Source organism: Chanodichthys erythropterus, chromosome 19 (assembly GCF_024489055.1).
Source record: "Chanodichthys erythropterus isolate Z2021 chromosome 19, ASM2448905v1, whole genome shotgun sequence".
NCBI classification, from domain to species: domain Eukaryota; kingdom Metazoa; phylum Chordata; class Actinopteri; order Cypriniformes; family Xenocyprididae; genus Chanodichthys; species Chanodichthys erythropterus.
Window position 1 is genome coordinate 35,070,970 of NC_090239.1, and position 18,280 is coordinate 35,089,249.

At 36.6% G+C, this 18,280-nt stretch overlaps 1 protein-coding gene across 4 annotated transcripts in view; it reads left to right on the forward strand.

Moving 5' to 3' along the window:
• Nucleotides 1–11,226, forward strand: part of becn1 (beclin 1, autophagy related) — a 198,135-nt gene extending 186,909 nt beyond the window's left edge. For 2 of the 4 annotated variants that reach the window (XM_067369468.1, XM_067369471.1), the window contains 2 exons: nt 7,841–7,983; nt 8,378–11,226. In XM_067369468.1, coding sequence (XP_067225569.1) covers nt 7,841–7,983; nt 8,378–8,546 — 312 coding nt within the window. In that variant the 3' untranslated portion in view covers nt 8,547–11,226. The remainder of the gene's footprint in view (nt 1–7,840; nt 7,984–8,377) is intronic. The other 2 variants (XM_067369469.1, XM_067369470.1) reach the window with 2 other exon arrangements.
• The last annotated feature ends 7,054 nt before the right edge of the window (nt 11,227–18,280 follow it).

Genomic DNA, 18,280 nt, shown 5'->3' on the forward strand with positions numbered 1-18,280 from the left:
TTATTAATGTGACAACACTGAAGAAATGACACAGCTTGTATAACAGTGTAAATTTGCTGTCCCCTCAAAATAACTCAACACACAGCCATTAATGTCTTAAACCGCTAGCCACAAAAGTGAGTACACCCCTAAGTGAAAATGTCCAAATTGGGCCCAATTAGCTATTTTTTTCCCCCAGTGTCATGTGACTCATTACTCATTAGACTCATTACTCATTCTCAGGTGTGAATGGGGAGCAGGTGTGTTAAATTTGGTGTTAAATTCGCTGTAGCTTTTGGCTTGTTTAATTGGGGACACTTGACATTTAACTTGACATTCAGTATTTAACAGTATTCTTGACATTTATTCAACAGTGCTTTTGATCTGCCTGCATTGACACTATTCTTTAAGAGCTGCTGTGCATCCAAAATTATATACCAGTTATCACTGTAAAGCTGCTTTGACACAGTCTGCATTGTAAAAAGCGCTATATAAATAAAGGTGACTTGACTTGACTTGACTTATCACTCTCACTCTCTTATACTGGTCACTGGAAGTTCAACATGGCACCTCATGGCAAAGAACTCTCTGAGGATCTGAAAAAAACAAATGTTGCTCTACATAAAGATGGCGTAGGCTAATAGAAGATTGCCAGGACCCTGAAACTGAGCTGCAACACGGTGGCCAAGACCATACAGCAGTTTAACAGGACAGGTTCCACTCAGAACAGGCCTCGTCATGGTCAACCAAAGAAGTTGAGTGCACATGCTCAACGTTATATCCAGAGGTCGTGTTATGGAAATAGACGTATCTCTAGGAAGAGCTTGCGCCCCCTACTGTCTGAAGCCTTCTCCAGGACCGCATCCCAGGTGTGGGATAAGATGTAGGATCCCTCGTCTCGGTTCATGGTCCTTAGTGCGCGTCTCCTAATCTCAGTGGCCTCCCTGATCCAGCGGTGATACTTGTTGCTTTCAGCACGGATGACCCTGGCATTATCCAAGTCCATAATGTGATTTTCCCTCTTCCCTCACAACTGGGAAAACATTATCACAGACACACCGGACAAGGAGGAGGAAGAAGTACATATACACACTGCACTTAAGACAGCTAATTATTGACTACATACAGTATATACCAGTGGTGTGCGGTCCATATAAGCTGCGAATGCTCTGCATACCCAAGCCATTCATGGACTCAGCAATTAATATTAACTTTATAAATTACTATTAAATCCTTTGTTTGAGGTTTACCATAAAGCCTACATGATTGGTAATGTGTATGTAACTGTCCGTAATTTATTTATTTGCCAAACGGTGGTAATTTTCTTTAAATCTGCTGGTTATGGAGACTTCCGTGTAAGCTGATCTACAGCAGCTTTTGCGCCTTCGCGGGACTCAAATGGTGGCTAACAAAGAAATCTCTAGCGTTAATTGTGATCATGGCTTATGTTGAAAAACAAAGACAATTTAACCTTATGGCTGATTACTTGGCAGGATAAGCTATGAGCAGACCGCTCGCCCAAGAGGAAAAATGAGCTGCTGCCAAATCTCGATCATCGAAAATCACATTGTATTTGATAAAAAACTAACTAGACTTAACCAAATGGCGAAAAAATAACTAATAACTAAAACTATTTTCATAGTATTTCATTTTCTCCATAGGGAATTTTTTATGAAAACTTATAAACTAAGACAGTCCAACTGTAACTAGGCCTATCAGAGGATGTTAATTGATAGTCTTTGCATTTGTTAAAGTCATCAGTTTGCATAATTTCAACTTATTTTTAAAGAATACTGATATTTTTATTTATTATAGCCTATTTATATTTATTATAATTACATTTTACTTTTTTATTATAATAGGCTGCTAATACTAATTATGTTATACTTATTTTTAATTATTAATTTAAAACGTACTTCTGGCATACATTTAAATTGATGCCATGGTGTTTTTATTTGTTGTCTCTGTGTCCTAAACTGATACATTTAAAGGTGAAGTATGTTGTTTGTATGACACTAGCGGCACCTAGTGGATTAAAAAAATACAGCATGTTTTGCAAATGCACCTTTCACGTGTCCCGCCTCCGTCGAATCAAACATCACAAAATGTTTGTGAAGTCATGTCTTAACAGGTAAAAATTGGCTACTCTCAATAAAAAGTCCAACATATTAGAAATACTTTTCACTGTGTTGCTATTTGTCATGAGCAAGCAAATGAGTAAACTAACACTGAGCATCTCGCATATTAGCTGTAAACCCATCGGCCACATTTTTTTACATGTAATCATAAAAAAGTCACTGCTCGTCACTGATATATACATGTAATAGACAACAAAATAATAGCTAAATGATTCTTTTCACTTAAATATAACCAGTTCTCATAAATGGCAATCCATCCAAACATATTAAATATAAAGGTTTTATTTAGAAAAAGAACATTTTTACCAACTTAGACAAGTTATAATACAAAATGATAAAAATATAAAAAATAATGAAAATGAAAGATTACAAATACAATACAATTAAATATAAAGATTGTTAAAAATATGGAAAATTGTAACAACTTAAGATAATAAAAATATTAAAAAAAATGACAAAATAAAAAAAACTTTAACACTTTTATTGGTTTATAAAACAACATGATTAATTGTTTGTTTTATTTCCATAACCACCCTTTGCTCTCCCACAGGTGGGACGTTTGCCATTACATATTTAAAACAGTAATATTCTATACTAAACCTAAACGAATCTTGATAAACTATATATCATTTGAAAGCTTAGAATCTGTAGTTTACATATTTGGTGACTGATTTCCAAAATAAATTACATAGGAGCAGTAATTTATCAATTTGCAACAAGCATATTTTCATACTCATAAGGCATGTTCAGACCTTTATTTTGAAATTGCAATGAACATGAAAAATCATTAAAGATTGGTTGAAACATGTTTGTTTTCATGCCAAGAGTTCAAAAGATAACATCCATTCAATTTTTTGAGAAAAAAAGGTCTGAAAATGTTTTTAATAGGAAAAAAAAATACATTTATGATTGTGGCAACGATCTATAACCTAGGCCTACATACATGTTATTTTTATGTTTATTAGAGGCTGAATTCATATCAAATTCTGCCAAAATTCCCATACTACTTCTATATAGGATATCTACTTCATAAATTGTATGAAAATAATGTAAATATATGGTTCAGATCACTCAAACCATATATGGAAATGGAGGCGCCTTTATATGGTCAGTAATGGAGCTTGGTTGTCATCTAGTGAAAAAGTGTGGTACTGCGCCCAAACAAAATCTTACTGAAAGCTCATTTTTTGAGATATCAACCTGAAATTTGGAACACAACTTGTTCAGATTTTTGGCTTTGATTTCCTTTCAGCTTTAGAGTAAAACTTGTTTTGTAAAATATATATTTTATTTAAAATATAAAATATTATATTTTTACATTTTACATTTTTATAAACATAAACTTCTATAACTTTTTTTCTGTTTCACTTACATAAGTTTTTTCACATCTACAATAATCTGCCAAATTTCATCTTTAAAACAAGACCAGCCTTTTTTCTATACTCCAAAGTATGCTTGAATTACAACCATTTAAGTTTGGATAGTGCATTTTCTTGTCTAAAAAAAAAAGTGGGGGTGACAGTTAAGGGGTTAAAATGCCTCCCAATTGCATTCCTTAACTCAAACTCTGTTGCTGCCAGTAAGATGGTCATCATGGCATCTGCCAAATAAGAAAAGAAAAAAAGAAAAATTGCATGAGAAAAGCATTGTTGACATTGTAGCAAATTAGCTCAAAATAAATATTAATAATTAATTATAACTAGTTATAATTAATTATAAATATTTGGATCAGTTAATAGAATTAACTTAATGTAGTAAAATTAACATTACAATCAATTAATCTGTCCAGTGAACACTGTGTTAATTGTTATAATTAATTATAAATATTTGGATCAGTTAATAGAATTAACTTAATGTAGTAAAATTAACATTACAATCAATTAATCTGTCCAGTGAACACTGTGTTAATTGTTATAACTAATTATAAATATTTGGATCAGTTAATAGAATTAACTTAATGTAGTAAAATTAATATTACAATCGATTAATCTGTTTGTCCATTGAACACTCAGTGTTAATTGTTTATTAATTCTAAGAAATTATAGCAATGTTTGAAATGCAGCAGATCAACAGCCTTGAGCAAACCATCAGTTTAGTCCTAACAAACCCTTCTTTAACTACACAACATGAACATCATTTGCCTCTTAAAACTAGAGGCACATAGTTAATCCATTTCACCCGGGTAAATAAGTTGCAAAAGTTGCAATGAAAAGTGGCATTGTTGAATGTAAAAATGTTTGTTCAAATAACTCAATTTGTAAAGTTGGGACAACATTTGGACAAGTTTTGGACAAATGCTTTAGAATCTAAGGTCAAAAAAAAAATAAAATTGTTAGCAACATTTTCTTCTAACAAATGTAAAAATAGATTGAACATAGATTGAACGGTTTATTATCGTGAGTGAACTTAACAAGAATGCTCTAAACATGTTGCTAACAAATTTGTTTTGTTGACCTTACTTAGATTCTCAAGTATTAACTTCTTAACAAGAAGTTTTAAGTTCAAAAGATTACCTGGTATTCATTAGATGAACAAAAGTATTTAAGTTGATTTTAACTGGAGCGAATTAGTTGAGTTAACTTAAAAAGTTGAATGTGATAATTGTCCCTTTTTTTAAGTTAGCTCAACTTTATTTATTTTTTTTACTTTATAATGTAAAGTTGTGTGTTGTTACTACAGAAAGACAAGATGGTTATATCTTTTTAATCTAATATTTAGTATCAACCAAAACATTGGTACTTTTCATATCACCACAGTGGGTAATCTTTAGCTGGTCATCTTGATATGGCAGCCACCAAGAGCAGAGAGGGCCTTCTTTATGTAGAAAAAAGTGTTTTTATTCTAGAATAGTGATAAGACTGGAGCCTTCGTCTCATGTGAGATCGTCAACCAATTTGCAAAAACTAATGTGCATTTCTTGAAAGTAAAAACTAAAAAGCCAGTGTAAAACAAATTAAAAAATTTATTAAAAGGTACAAGGACATTAAAAGGTTATTTTTAGGGCTTTCGATTTAACACGTTAACTTCATCATATAATATATTTAAGCAATATCACACAAGTAACGAGTGCAGTATCACACGAGTGCTGTTTTTGTCCCGATCAGCACAAGTGCAAATGTGATATTGAATTTACAACAGTTCAGTAAATAAGAAGTTAATATTGTGTTATATTAGATGCAATATTGTCTGCTTTTGCTCAATTTTTCCAGCGAAAATATTACCTGTAAAGCCAGAGCAGAATTGTTGTGCATCTCCAAGAAACACACAGCGGTGCTTAATTTCTGTGTGAATGCAGCGTAAGATCAGCACACCCGGAACCCTCCGTCACTAGCAGATTTGAAGAAAATTTCCGTGGATTGTCAAATAAATATATGACGGAAATTTGCATACGTATACTGAACAAAATTATAAATGCAACACTTTTGTTTTTGCCCCCATTTTTCATTAGCTGAACTCACAGATCTAAGACTTTTTCTATGTACAAAAAAGGCCTTTTTCTCTCAAATATTATTAGTGAGCACTTCTCCTTTGCCGAGATAATCCATCCACCTCACAGGTGTGGCATATCAAGATGCTGATTACACAGCATGATTATTGCACAGGTGTGCCTTAGGCTGGCCAAAATAAAAGGCCACTCTAAAATGTGCAGTTTTATCACACAGCACAATGCCACAGATGTCGCAAGTTTTGAGGGAGCATGCAATTGGCACGCTGACTGTAGGAATGTACACCAGAGCTGTTCCCTGTGAATTGAATGTTCATTTCTCTACCATAAGCCATCTCTAAAGGCGTTTCAGAGAATCTGGCAGTACATCCAACCGGCCTCACAACCACATACCACGTGTAACCACACCAGCCCAGGACCTCCACATCCAGCATCTTCACCTCCAAGATCATCTGAGACCAGCCACCTGGACAGCTGCTGCAACAATCGGTTTGCATAACCAAAGAATTTCTGCACAAACTGTCAGCAACCGTCTCAGGGAAGCTCATCTGCATGCTCATCATCCTCATCGGGGTCTCGACATGACTGCAGTTCGTCGTCATAACTGACGTGAGTGGGCAAATGCTCACATTCGATGGCGTCTGGCACTTTGGAGAAGTGTTCTCTTCATGGATGAATCCCGGTTTTCACTGTACAGGGCAGATGGCAGACAGCATGTATGGCATTATGTGGGTGAGCGGTTTGCTGATGTCAACGTTGTGGATCGAGTGGCCCGTGGTGGCGGTGGGGTTATGGTATGGGCAGGCGTATGCTATGGACAACGAACGCAGGTGCATTTTATTGATGGCATTTTAAATGCAAAGAGATACCGTGACGAGATCCTGAGGCCAATTGTTGTGCCATTCATCCACGACCATCACCTCATGTTGCAGCATGATAATGCACGGCCCCATGTTGCAAGGATCTGTACACAATTTCTGGAAGCTGAAAACATCCCAGTTCTTGCATGGCCAGCGTACTCACTGGACATGTCACCCATTGATCATGTTTGGGATGCTCTGGATCGGTGTGTATGACAGCGTGTTCCTGAACCAATATCCAGCAACTTTGCACAGCCATTGAAGAGGAGTGGACCAACATTCCACAGGCCACAATCAACAACCTGATCAACTCTATGCAAAGGAGATGTGTTGCACTGCATGAGGCAAACGGTGGTCACACCAGATACTGACTGGTTTTCGGATCCACCCGCCCTTGTCATTTGTGTTCAGATTACAGAAACGATGAGCCTGTTTTAGCAAATCATTGCGCAGTATTCAGGTCAGGTGACAAGGCTTCTAGTCACTTCAAAAACACGTGCTAGCTGAGGGAAGTTTCTTCAAAGCGGACTAAAAGTTATAGAGGATTTATAATTTCGACTCCTGCAAGTCCATGTATATCATGCACGTCTTATATGCTGAACCATTGATTGTTCTTTTGCGTTTGTGTGTGTGCGCACGTGTGTGTGTGTGTGTGTGTGTGTGTGTGTGTGTGTGTGTGTGTTTGAGTGTGTTTTAAATGCAGTTACAAAGCAACTGGTTTTGTTTAACTGAAATGTGGAGTTACCTGCTTTTGCCAAAAAGTCTGTTGGAGTTATCTGCTTTAGCTAAGAAACAAACTTTCTATATATATATATATATATATATATATATATATATATATATATATATATATATATATATATATATATATATATATATATAAACATACTTTACTTTTGTAAGTTACCTGTATTTTTTTGAGTTATTATTTAATCAAAACAACTCAACTGCTACAGTTTGATTGATATTACTTGGAATGCACAATAAAAAAATATTTTGTGAGAATTAATAAAAACTGAGTTATCTGTTTTTGCAAATGAACTCCTCATATATATATATATATATATATATATATATATATATATATATATATATATATATATATATATATATATATATATATATATATATAATGCTACTTTTTGTAATTTTTACTGTTATATAAATAACAATTTATATTGTGGGGGTAATTTCTTAGCCAAACTTGAAGTGCAATAGATTTGTGATTAAATTAATTAATCACCATATTGTGTAATTAATTAGATTGAAATTTTTAATCACTTGACAGCCCTAGTTATTTGCATTTCTTAGTGGGATTCATTTAATGATCAGTAAGACACTGTCCTCTAAAAAAAAGTCTTGGAGGAAATGTACAAGTCGCATCATCAGCATATTTTTGCTTCTGTTTCCTGTTGTAGGAGTTGCCATTGTATTGCTCAGGTGGTCTGCGCTTTTTCTGGGATAATAAATTTGACCATGCAATGGTGGCCTTCCTTGACTGTGTCCAGCAGTTTAAAGAGGAGGTGGAGAAGGGGGACACAGGCTTCTGTCTTCCTTATAGGTAAGAATGTACAGAAGATAAATTTATATATAAAAATGTCATGCCATTATAGATCACCAGGCTGTTGGAAGATTTGTAACTGTAGCTGGTGCAAATGAAAGCTAATTTTAATCAGCCAAGAGAGGATAGTAGTTGGCAACATTGATAATCTCAAAATGACCAACTATCAGGCTATTAATCAAGTCATGGATAGTGCTAAACATGCTTTTACTTTATTGCTAAGGCCATTTAATCTGCCAATATTTGGTGTTGAGTGAGATGTTCAGTTTTATATACAGTATATGTGCCAATATCTATGACTTAACCAACATAGTTTTAAAACTCTATCATGTAAGAGCAGGATTTTCCAAACACTTTGTTTGTGTTTGAGATTCTGTTTGTCTTCTGTATTTAGAATGGATGTGGACAAAGGAAAGATTGAGGACACCGGTGGCAGTGGAGGTTCTTACTCTATTAAGACTCAGTTTAACTCAGAGGAACAGTGGACCAAAGCCCTCAAGTTCATGCTCACTAACCTGAAGTGGGGCCTGGCCTGGGTCTCCTCGCAGTTTTACAACCGCTAGATTTGAGCTTGACTCTCACCTGATCCATGACAAGGAAATCGCTTGAAATCTTCACAGTACTTGGATGGGAAATTACTTTTTTGAGTGAACTCAACTTCTATTACCATCCTTTTGTTAGAAAACAGAAAATGGAATATAATTAAATATTAAAGTACAAGTAATATGAATTTGTGTTACTGCCTATACCTGAATGTTTTCTTGTCTTGAACTCCCCAGGAGTCAAGTGTAACTATAATGGAAGTTAGTCTGTGTGTATTGGTTATTTTTACTCCGCCATATAGATGTTTCATATGCATTAATATCTTGTTTATATTGGGCTAAGTTCAAATACAGAAACCAGTCATGTCAAAGCAATTTATAATTGAGAAACATCACAAGCTATTTTAAATAGTATTTGTAATCACAGCAAGGTAATAAAATATACAAATACTGTATAGATTTAGAAATGCTTCACCTACAAAAGGCTTATGGAACAGACATCAGCTACTCATGATATTTATGTGTACATATCCATTTTAAATATAAAATAACAATAAACATTTTTCAATTTTCTTTTTTAGGTAATTCAATAATGATCTTTTTTTTTTCATTGAAGTTATATGTGAATGGGCTGATGAAGCAAACTAAATTAGGAGTAATATATGTAAGAAATATTGGCCAAAGCAACACTGAATTATTGAAAAATAATGCCCACCCGAGTGGGTATTTCGTCCATGATGCAAAACATCAATAAATCAATAGTCTGGCTATAGTCCAAAATTATTCTGCTTATATTTCCGTTACCAAACTGCAAGACTAATGTTTTATTTTGAGACATTTGTCTGTTTTTGTTCTTAAAATGCTCTTGTGTCTAGAAATACTTTATTAAGCATCTTCCTTATAAACTGCCCAAGTAGTTATGCCTCCAAGTGGGGGCCATGATCACCCCTAAAAAACTGTGGCCAGCCCACTGACAGAACTTAAGCAAGCATGTACATACAACATATTTCAGGTTACCCCTTTTTTCAATGTTCGTTTTAGTGTGTCCTACTGACCACTCCATTAAATACCAATGCCCAAGCTTCTGTTGTTAATTCTAAAACTTGTTTTTTCTTGCAACGAAGGCATGACCCATTGCTGTGGTATTACATAGATTAATCTGTAACACTTTACAATAAGGGTACATGAATAATCATGTACTAATACCTGAATTAATAATTAATTCAGCATGAACTAATGATTATTGACAGAATTAACTAATCATGAACCTTAACTACAACTGGAGTCATATGGATTCACACATGAATAATGGCAGCTTTAACTACTTGTTAGTACATGTTTGATAGTAAATGCATTAATTAACATTTATGGCTAACCAAATAAACAGCCTCTTTAAGAAGAAATAAGGGTAGCACTTTATTTTACAGTACGTGTACTTTCCTGGTACATATATAGTAATTATATTGTACATACAGGTAAAAGAGTGGTAACACAAGGTACTTACCTGACATGTATGTACATGGGAACTAATAAGAAACACTGCTGTACTTTCCAATGGTACATACATGGTAACTACTTTGTACCTATAGACAAGTGTTGGGTAATAACGGGTGCTTACTTATAGTGTCCGTATATGGTAACTAACAGACACATTACTGTACTTACTAATAGTACGTACATGGTAAATATTTTGTACTTACAGACAAGTGTGGGTAATAACAAGCACTTATTTATGAGCTTTCCTGTAGCTCAGTGGTTAGAGCATGGCACTAGCAATGCCAAGGTCATGGGTTCAATCCCAGGGATTGCACATACTCAGATACAAATGTATAGTATAATGCAATGTAAGTCACTTTGGATAAAAGCGTCTGCCAAATGCATAAATGTAAATGTAACTTGTAAGTCACATTACTGTACTTACTAATTGTTTAAAATGCTTAAGCTTATTATTGCAAAGGTTAAAGAGCTGGTAATTCCTATGTAATGTTTATGTACAAGGATGCACTTTATTTTACAGTCCTATTTCCATGTACTTACTATGAACGTACTTGTGAATATACCGGTTAGTTAATGTGTAAGTTACACCTGGTAAGAGCTGGTAATTCCTATGTAATGTTTATGTACAAGGGTTCACTTTATTTTACAGTCCTATTTCCATGTACTTATTATGAATGTACTAGTGACTATACCAGTTAATTACCAGTATACCAGTTAATGTGCAAGTTACACCTGGTAAGAGCATAGCTTTCAAAGACACAAAACGTACATTTTTGTAAATGAAAATGATAATTTTATTAAAAATATAAGATCAAAACGATATTTTGAGCAGCTAATCCTACACCTACCTTTAAAATAACCCATAAACATTCATTAAAACTCCGTACTGTTTTAAATAAAAGAAATACAGACAAACAAGCGTAATCACAACAATTTATTTATTGCGAAAATGTTGTACCAAAAGTAGTTCAAATGATGATGAGTTGCAGTCGCAGTCCTCTCTGGCGGTAAACAATAGTTTTTTACAGAGCAGAATATGATGAATCCGGCTTCTCTACGTGAAGGCGCGCACTCATTCAAATGTCAATCCACTGAAACACGGCATGTCGCAATCTGTGACGAAGCTGGTGAGAGCCAATGAGCATTTGATATCAGTGCCGTAAGCCATGTCATAACGCTTCTCGAGGTTGGCGCTACTTTCAAATTTAAATTATAACAAAGTCCCTTTAATACAAGTCATTTCACTCGGCGGCCATCTTTGAAACGCCTCTCGGGCATCCTGGGCATCATGCAGCTCCTATCTCTTTGAATGGGGAAAAATCAGATTCTCCAAAACTGTTCGTCAACCTTACGATTAAATTTGATATTTGAAATCACCAATGAAATCTTACAACAACCGAGTCATAAATTTAGTTTCTAAACGCTCGAATCATGACAAAAAAAAACTTTTTTTCAGGCTGGAACAAGCTAAGGCGCATGTGCAGACCTAAATGCGCGTCTCTTCGTCTGACTGTTTCTATAGAAACCGGTGATTCTGACCATAGACATATAATAATTGTTCCAATTCGCATACCATGCGTCCTAAATAGTATTCGAAAAAAGAATTAGTATGTCCCAAATTGTTGTATGTTGAAATGAGTATTCCAAAGATACCCGGATGGTGTAGTTTTTCCGGTTAGAATTCGAAGTGCAGATCCGTGCACACCAGTGCCCAAGGAAGTCGACCAGAAGTTGAAGTCGGCCGGGTGCTGCCATCTTGTAGCAGAACTTCACTTGCATTAGCATCCCCATTGACTCCCATTCATTTTGGCATCACTTTGACAGTGAATAACTTTACATCTGAGGCGTTTTAAGACTCCATTTGTCCATTATTTATTTCCAAAAATATACGACAATGTATAAAGGGCTCCATTACCTTCTATGTTACATTATGGCCCCGTAGAAACAGTTTTTGTAAAAATAAGCTAACGATTGCGTCATAAACACTCGACTCTCTGTCGCACAGTAGAGAAATTACCGTACAGACAGGAGGAGAAGCTCGCAGACAATCGGGGAGATTATCTTAATATGGCGTACTGGCGTTACATTTTAAAATACTATACAAACTAATTAATCAGAATACTTACTCCTGCTCACTCACGCCAAAGAACTCCCCGCTCAAGCTCGCCGTCTCTGCAAGATTACCGATGGCAGTTTGCACGCACAGCTACTAGAAGATTTACATCTGTCAGACAGGTTGCTGACGTCATCAAGCTTAGTGTAAGTCTGCGCGTCAGTAACGGAAGTGCTAAAAATCACTAAAAATGGGCTTCACTTGACTCAATTGAGTTCCAATGGGGTCGCTGTGTCCATTTCTTTTACTGTCTATGGTGCACACTTCTAACGGCTAATATTGCCCATAACACACTGCGCTGTGGACGAGGATTTGATTAGAACTACAAATACGAATAAAAAGTGTTTAAAAACTACAAACATGACGGACGTGCGAGGTACGACGGTTAAGATAAAGGGGCTTGAATGATTAATAAGCAGTGTCTAACCTGACAAAAAGATGTTTATTAAATGTTATCCACATTATATTTCATCTGCAACAGCATTGTGAACTTTTATAACGATGTGTTTGGTCATTAACTTTTAAATGCATCATTATGCAAAGATGAGGAGAGTTCTCTGCATGAAAGACCCATGACTGGCAGATCAACGTGCGACTACATTTCTCTCCGAAACGGTAGGAAAATAAATTTAATTCAATGTGGAGGATTTTAACTGTGACAAGATGATTGACAGGGTAGTTTAAACAGTTACAGGTTGAGTAACTAATCAACAGAACGTCCATTAAAGACGCAGTTATGACGAGGTAGTATGTCCCAAAACTTGCATACTCTTCTACTACACACTCAAAAGTATGTACTTTTTCTTTACAAAAACAGTACATACTTTTAGGACGTAGTATAAGTAGGCGAATTGGGACGCAGCAATATGTCTATGATTCTAACGGCCGCTGAAGTGACGCGATGACTTTACCAGTCGGCGATTGGCTCTTGGCTTTAGAAGGCGGGACTTATTCCGCCATATTGCGCGTTACGCTTTCTCCCATTCAAAACAATACGAGTGACACGTCTTGTGCTATTCTATCCACCTGTTTCCTCGGGGCGCTACTGTAAAAGAGAACGTGGGTACAACTTCCGGTGAGGCAGCGGAAGTAGCATACCAATGGTATTTTGTGTGTTAATTAGCGAAGAGGCTAAGTGATTGTTGGATCATTGTTTACTTTGTAAAGTTGCAAATCTTTATGAGAGATGTTATGGTGCTCAGGAACAACATCTCAGTTTACTACATTATTAGTTAATAATATCACAATACAAAAAAACAGTTTTCGTGCCCTTAATTGCTCTTTACTTTACTGACCTTCCACAAAAGTGCTGCTGCATGACTAGAGCATCCTGACCCTGCAATACACGACCTGCTGTCTGTAATCCACCTGTCACTGATGCACCAAAGCCGTTATATTTTACTCCTAACCTGTCGTGCGTGCCAGAGCGTTTCCACTGTATGCGATGCTAAAGGCTGATGTAACCATTGCGATAAATACACACGTTTATGGAAAATATCAGAGAGACTGCTTGAGGAACGAAGACAATTCTTATATGATTATAATCGTGTATTTATTTGGTTTAAAGGCAGGGTAGGTAAAAAATGTATAAAAAAACTTTTTTTCAAAATTTGTTTAAACTTTATTTATATATCAATACATAATTAAAATGTAAGTACTCTGAAAAAAGAAAGTATAAAATTCGAGTGTCTGTAGACCTCTCACGACTGTTTTAAAGACAGCTCATTATTTCCATTCACTCCACCCCCTCCCTTCTGGGCTCCTTCCAAAGCCACGCCCCCTAAACGCATGAACGCGCGACTCCGACCACTGAGCTGAAAGACGCATTATTTACCTGAGACGAAGGAGCACAGTGCATGTAGTGACATCATGTCAGAATCACATGTAATAAAAATAACTTTATAATTATGAAGATAAACAAACAAGATGTATTTTAGTACTCACTATCAAGCTAGCATATTGATATTGGTAAAGTTTAAAATATATATTTTTTGATTCGCTAACGAGCTAGTTATCTATAAGGCAAAGCTAAAAACAGGTTGCATGATACATTTTTTTCCATTACCATCATTTACACTGTGATGAAGATGAATTTCGTGTAAGATTCATAACATATACGTTGTTCTACAGATAAACAGAGTAACATACACTCAAATATCAACTCACAACTGCATTGCAGACACAAAATAATAACACACACATACAACAAAGTGTGTACGACACACACAGATACAAGATAAAGACATCAGTAAACATAGGTAGAGAATATAAAAACAAAACAAAGGCGAAAAAAACGTGCAGGTAAACTTACAGGTGAACATGGTAAAAGAGTTAGACAGAGGGTAAATATAGTTCTTAGAAAAGTTCCTAGATGCGGAGTAACGTTAGGCCTACTATCTGTTAAACATGTATTTAGCTATCTAAAGCAAAATTATGCACAATTCAACACTATAGCTATCATCTTGAGCTAAGCCTATAGATTATTTATCGTCTCTACTACGGCTCGCTAAGTAATGTTATGTTAGCTATATTACGCAGCTACATGTGCTAATGACACATGCTTCATGAAAAAATAAACAAAAAAATATGTATGATCAAAATACAAAAAGAAAGATTTACCTGTCCAGCAGAAATAAAGCCATCAAGGAGTCACTTTTCAGCCCCTTGAGTTCCCTCAGTTGAGAGGGAGTAAAATCTTTGCGTGGCAGGGGGAGCTGCCACTGGACCTGCCATGGTTATGCGCGCCTGCCTCGGGACCTGCCACGGTTATGCGCGCCTGCCTCGGGACCTGCCACGGTTATGCGCGCCTGCCTCGGGACCAAGCGGCAACCTCCCCCAGTTTCTTGTGAAGCCAATACGGAAGTAACTTAAACTGCGATTCATCGACTTGCCGCTAGGGACAGGCTGCAAAAGGGAGCAGAATATCATTGACCATCATGTTAAAACAGCCAAGTTTAGAGCAGAAAAAAACATGTTTACACTCTGGTTCACATTGTGTTTTGGTCTATATTGCTAATTTTGCCCTTCATGACATCTCTGAGGGGGGTGAATTTTTTTATAACTCATCCGTTTAAATTATATTAAGCCTTAAAGTTCTGCATAATTAAGGGCGTGGTCACTTGAGTGACAGGTATGCCGCCGCTGTCTGTGAGCCGTCATGTTACCTCAGCAGCTCATTTCAGCCACTGAATTTGGCATCTCAGTCGTATTTGTGCTTTTTTCTGGATTATTTTATACAATATATGTCTTGCTGCATACTTGAGACAGATGTCAGTCTGTGTACAAGTGCTCGCATGCGGAACACACGTTGTTGGATCGTCGTGGCATTGGCTAAAAGTTTTGTTCCTGAGATTTACAACAATGACAATACCAGGAGGATATACAACTCCGACAGCACTGCTTGGATACTAGACTAAAACTGCTGCACTATTTTGAAAAATTATACTTTGGACACGTGCTCATTAGTTTGAGAGAACATTTGAAAGTTATACAGATATCTGGTACGTTACCTATAGATGTACGTATAGAGTTTTACATTATAAACGATGTTTTATGTTTTGAAATGGACATTACCAAGTGCAGCGGATTGGATTCAACTCGCGATCTCTATTTCATTATAAAGGTATGAAATCCCATTTGATTTGTGTTATTTGCATACCCCACACAAATTAATTAGCCTACTGGTGTTAGAGCATCTATAACGTTATCTTAAAATCACCGTAGATTGACAGTAAACCATCAGTACTTTCTAATGATATTGTTATCTTTATTAATATTTTAGATAGTATCTAAGATAGATATGTTAGGCGGGCGTGGTTTCAGCAACAAGTCGCATGGGCTCCAACTATGTCCCGCCTCTTTGCCCATTTTCAGTTATCCGTGAGTGACGTGCGGTCACGTGCAACTAAGATGGTGCAACTCATTTTTGCATCAAAACTGCTGTTCAGAACTCTATGGGTGACGTCACGGACACTACGTCCATATTTTTTACAGTCTATGCTTGGGACCTGCCACTGTTATATGCGCCTGCCTCGGGACCACGGGACGTGCACAATCCTGCTCTCAGTTCTCGCCATCGCTGGAAAGCCACGCCGATATTAACTCGCGTTTTATTTCTTTGTTTATCCAAAGACTTTTTGTTCATTGCCTTTTCGTGTACTGTTACTGTCTTCCTTTTTTTGCCTGGTTTGCCTTCACTAACTGCATAGGCCGGTACTGTGAATTTTGCTTGCTGTTTCTCTGCCATTGTTTTGGTTTTACCTCTTGAATTCCCCAAATCAAACGTGCACGCGCAAGTGGGCAGGTCATGTTTGGCAAAAGGGTGGTTGCCATGGTTGCGAGAGAGTGACAGTCGCCTCAGCCAATCCTATGTTTCGTCCCGGATGGAAATAATGAGCTGTGTTTGATACAGATTAAACGGTCTAGAGTCACACGATTTTTATACTCTTTTTATCGGAGTTCTTACATTTTAATTATGCATTGATATATATATAGAAAGTTTAAACAAATTTGGAACAAAATTTTTTTGCCTACCCTGACTTTAATGAATAACTACACAGGAAAAAGGTGGTAGTTCACTATTAACTAATCAGTAACTACTGTTTTTTTCATTCCTCCCAGAGAACTACTAAGAACTACTATATACAGGTTCGTAATTAATGTGAATAATGAATAATGTATAATTAATTCTAGAGTAAAGGCTATGGTAAACCACTAGTAATGAGTGAAGTACCAAATACCTAAGAAGAAATTACAAATTATTTGGATCAGTATTCTAAAGTGAAAAGCATGATAACTCTCTAGTAACTACCGAAGTCACTGTAAACTTTTGAGGTTTTTGTAAAGTATTGGATAGTAATAACTCAAGAGTTACTATATAACTCTAAAGTAACTACTACTTTTTTGGATCAGTATTCTAAAGTGAAGATCATAGTAACCTACTAGTAATTACTTAAGTGTTACCAAATATATCATAAGGAATTACTGTACAAAAACATACAAAAACATCAAAAGTTTACAATGACTACAGTAGTTACTAGAGAGTTATCATGTTTTTCACTTTAGAATACTGATCCAAATAATTAGTAATTCTTTCTTAAGTATTTAGTAATACTTCAGTCATTACTAGTGGGTTACCAAGGCTTTTACTTTAGAATTAATTATACATTATGCATCATTCATGTTAATTATGAACCTGTATATAGTAGTTCTTAGTAGTTCTCTTAGAGGTATGAAAAAACAGAAGTTACTGATTAGTTAATAGTGAACTACCACCTACAACTGAGCACTATTACTTACTAATTCATTAATCAGAGTTTATTGTTAGTTAATAGTAGTTACTAGATGTTACAGTATAGACACCGGAGACAGATGTGAAAGCAGTTTGGATGTTTATTTGAAATATCAGCAGAGCAACAGGTAAGTGCAATGATGGATATGAAGAACTTGGAGGTGAAAGAGAGGTAATACTGTCCTTTGTTTATGTTGCAGATGCAGGTCGATGAAGACGTTGGAGCTGGCAGACGGGAACACTCACACACACAGGTAGGTAGAGACACGAGGAGACCAGGAGACAATGGAGAGTATGCAGACAGGTAAGTATCGTGTTGGGAGTCCTTGAGGTAAGTATACAGCATGTGTATCACAAACGAGACCGGACAATGTGTGTGTGTGAGTGTGGGGTTTAAATAGCGTGGTGATGATTGTGGTAATGAGTTGCAGGTGGCGGTGATCAGAACTCCGGTGATTGAGTGCGTGGGTAAGGGAGTGAGGTGGAACCTGACGTGTCTGTGACAGTACCCCCCCTCCCACGGCCCGCTCCTGAGGGCCGAGGACCCCGACGTCGTGGTGGTCGTCCTCGAGGTCGTGGGGCAGGTCTGTCTGGGTGGTTGGTGTGGAAAGTCAGTAACAGAGTAGGATCAAGGATATCATTCTTGGGGACCCATGAGCGTTCCTTGGGGCGATAGCCTTCCCAATCCACCAGGTATTCTAATAGACCACCACGGCGCCGGGAGTCCAAGATCTCTCGCACCACGTAAGCAGTTCCGTCATCCAGGATGAGTGGAAGGGGGGGCTCGGCGGCTGCCACGTCAGGTTCTGTGGAAGGAAGAACAGAAGGGTGGTGAGGTTTTAATAGTGACACGTG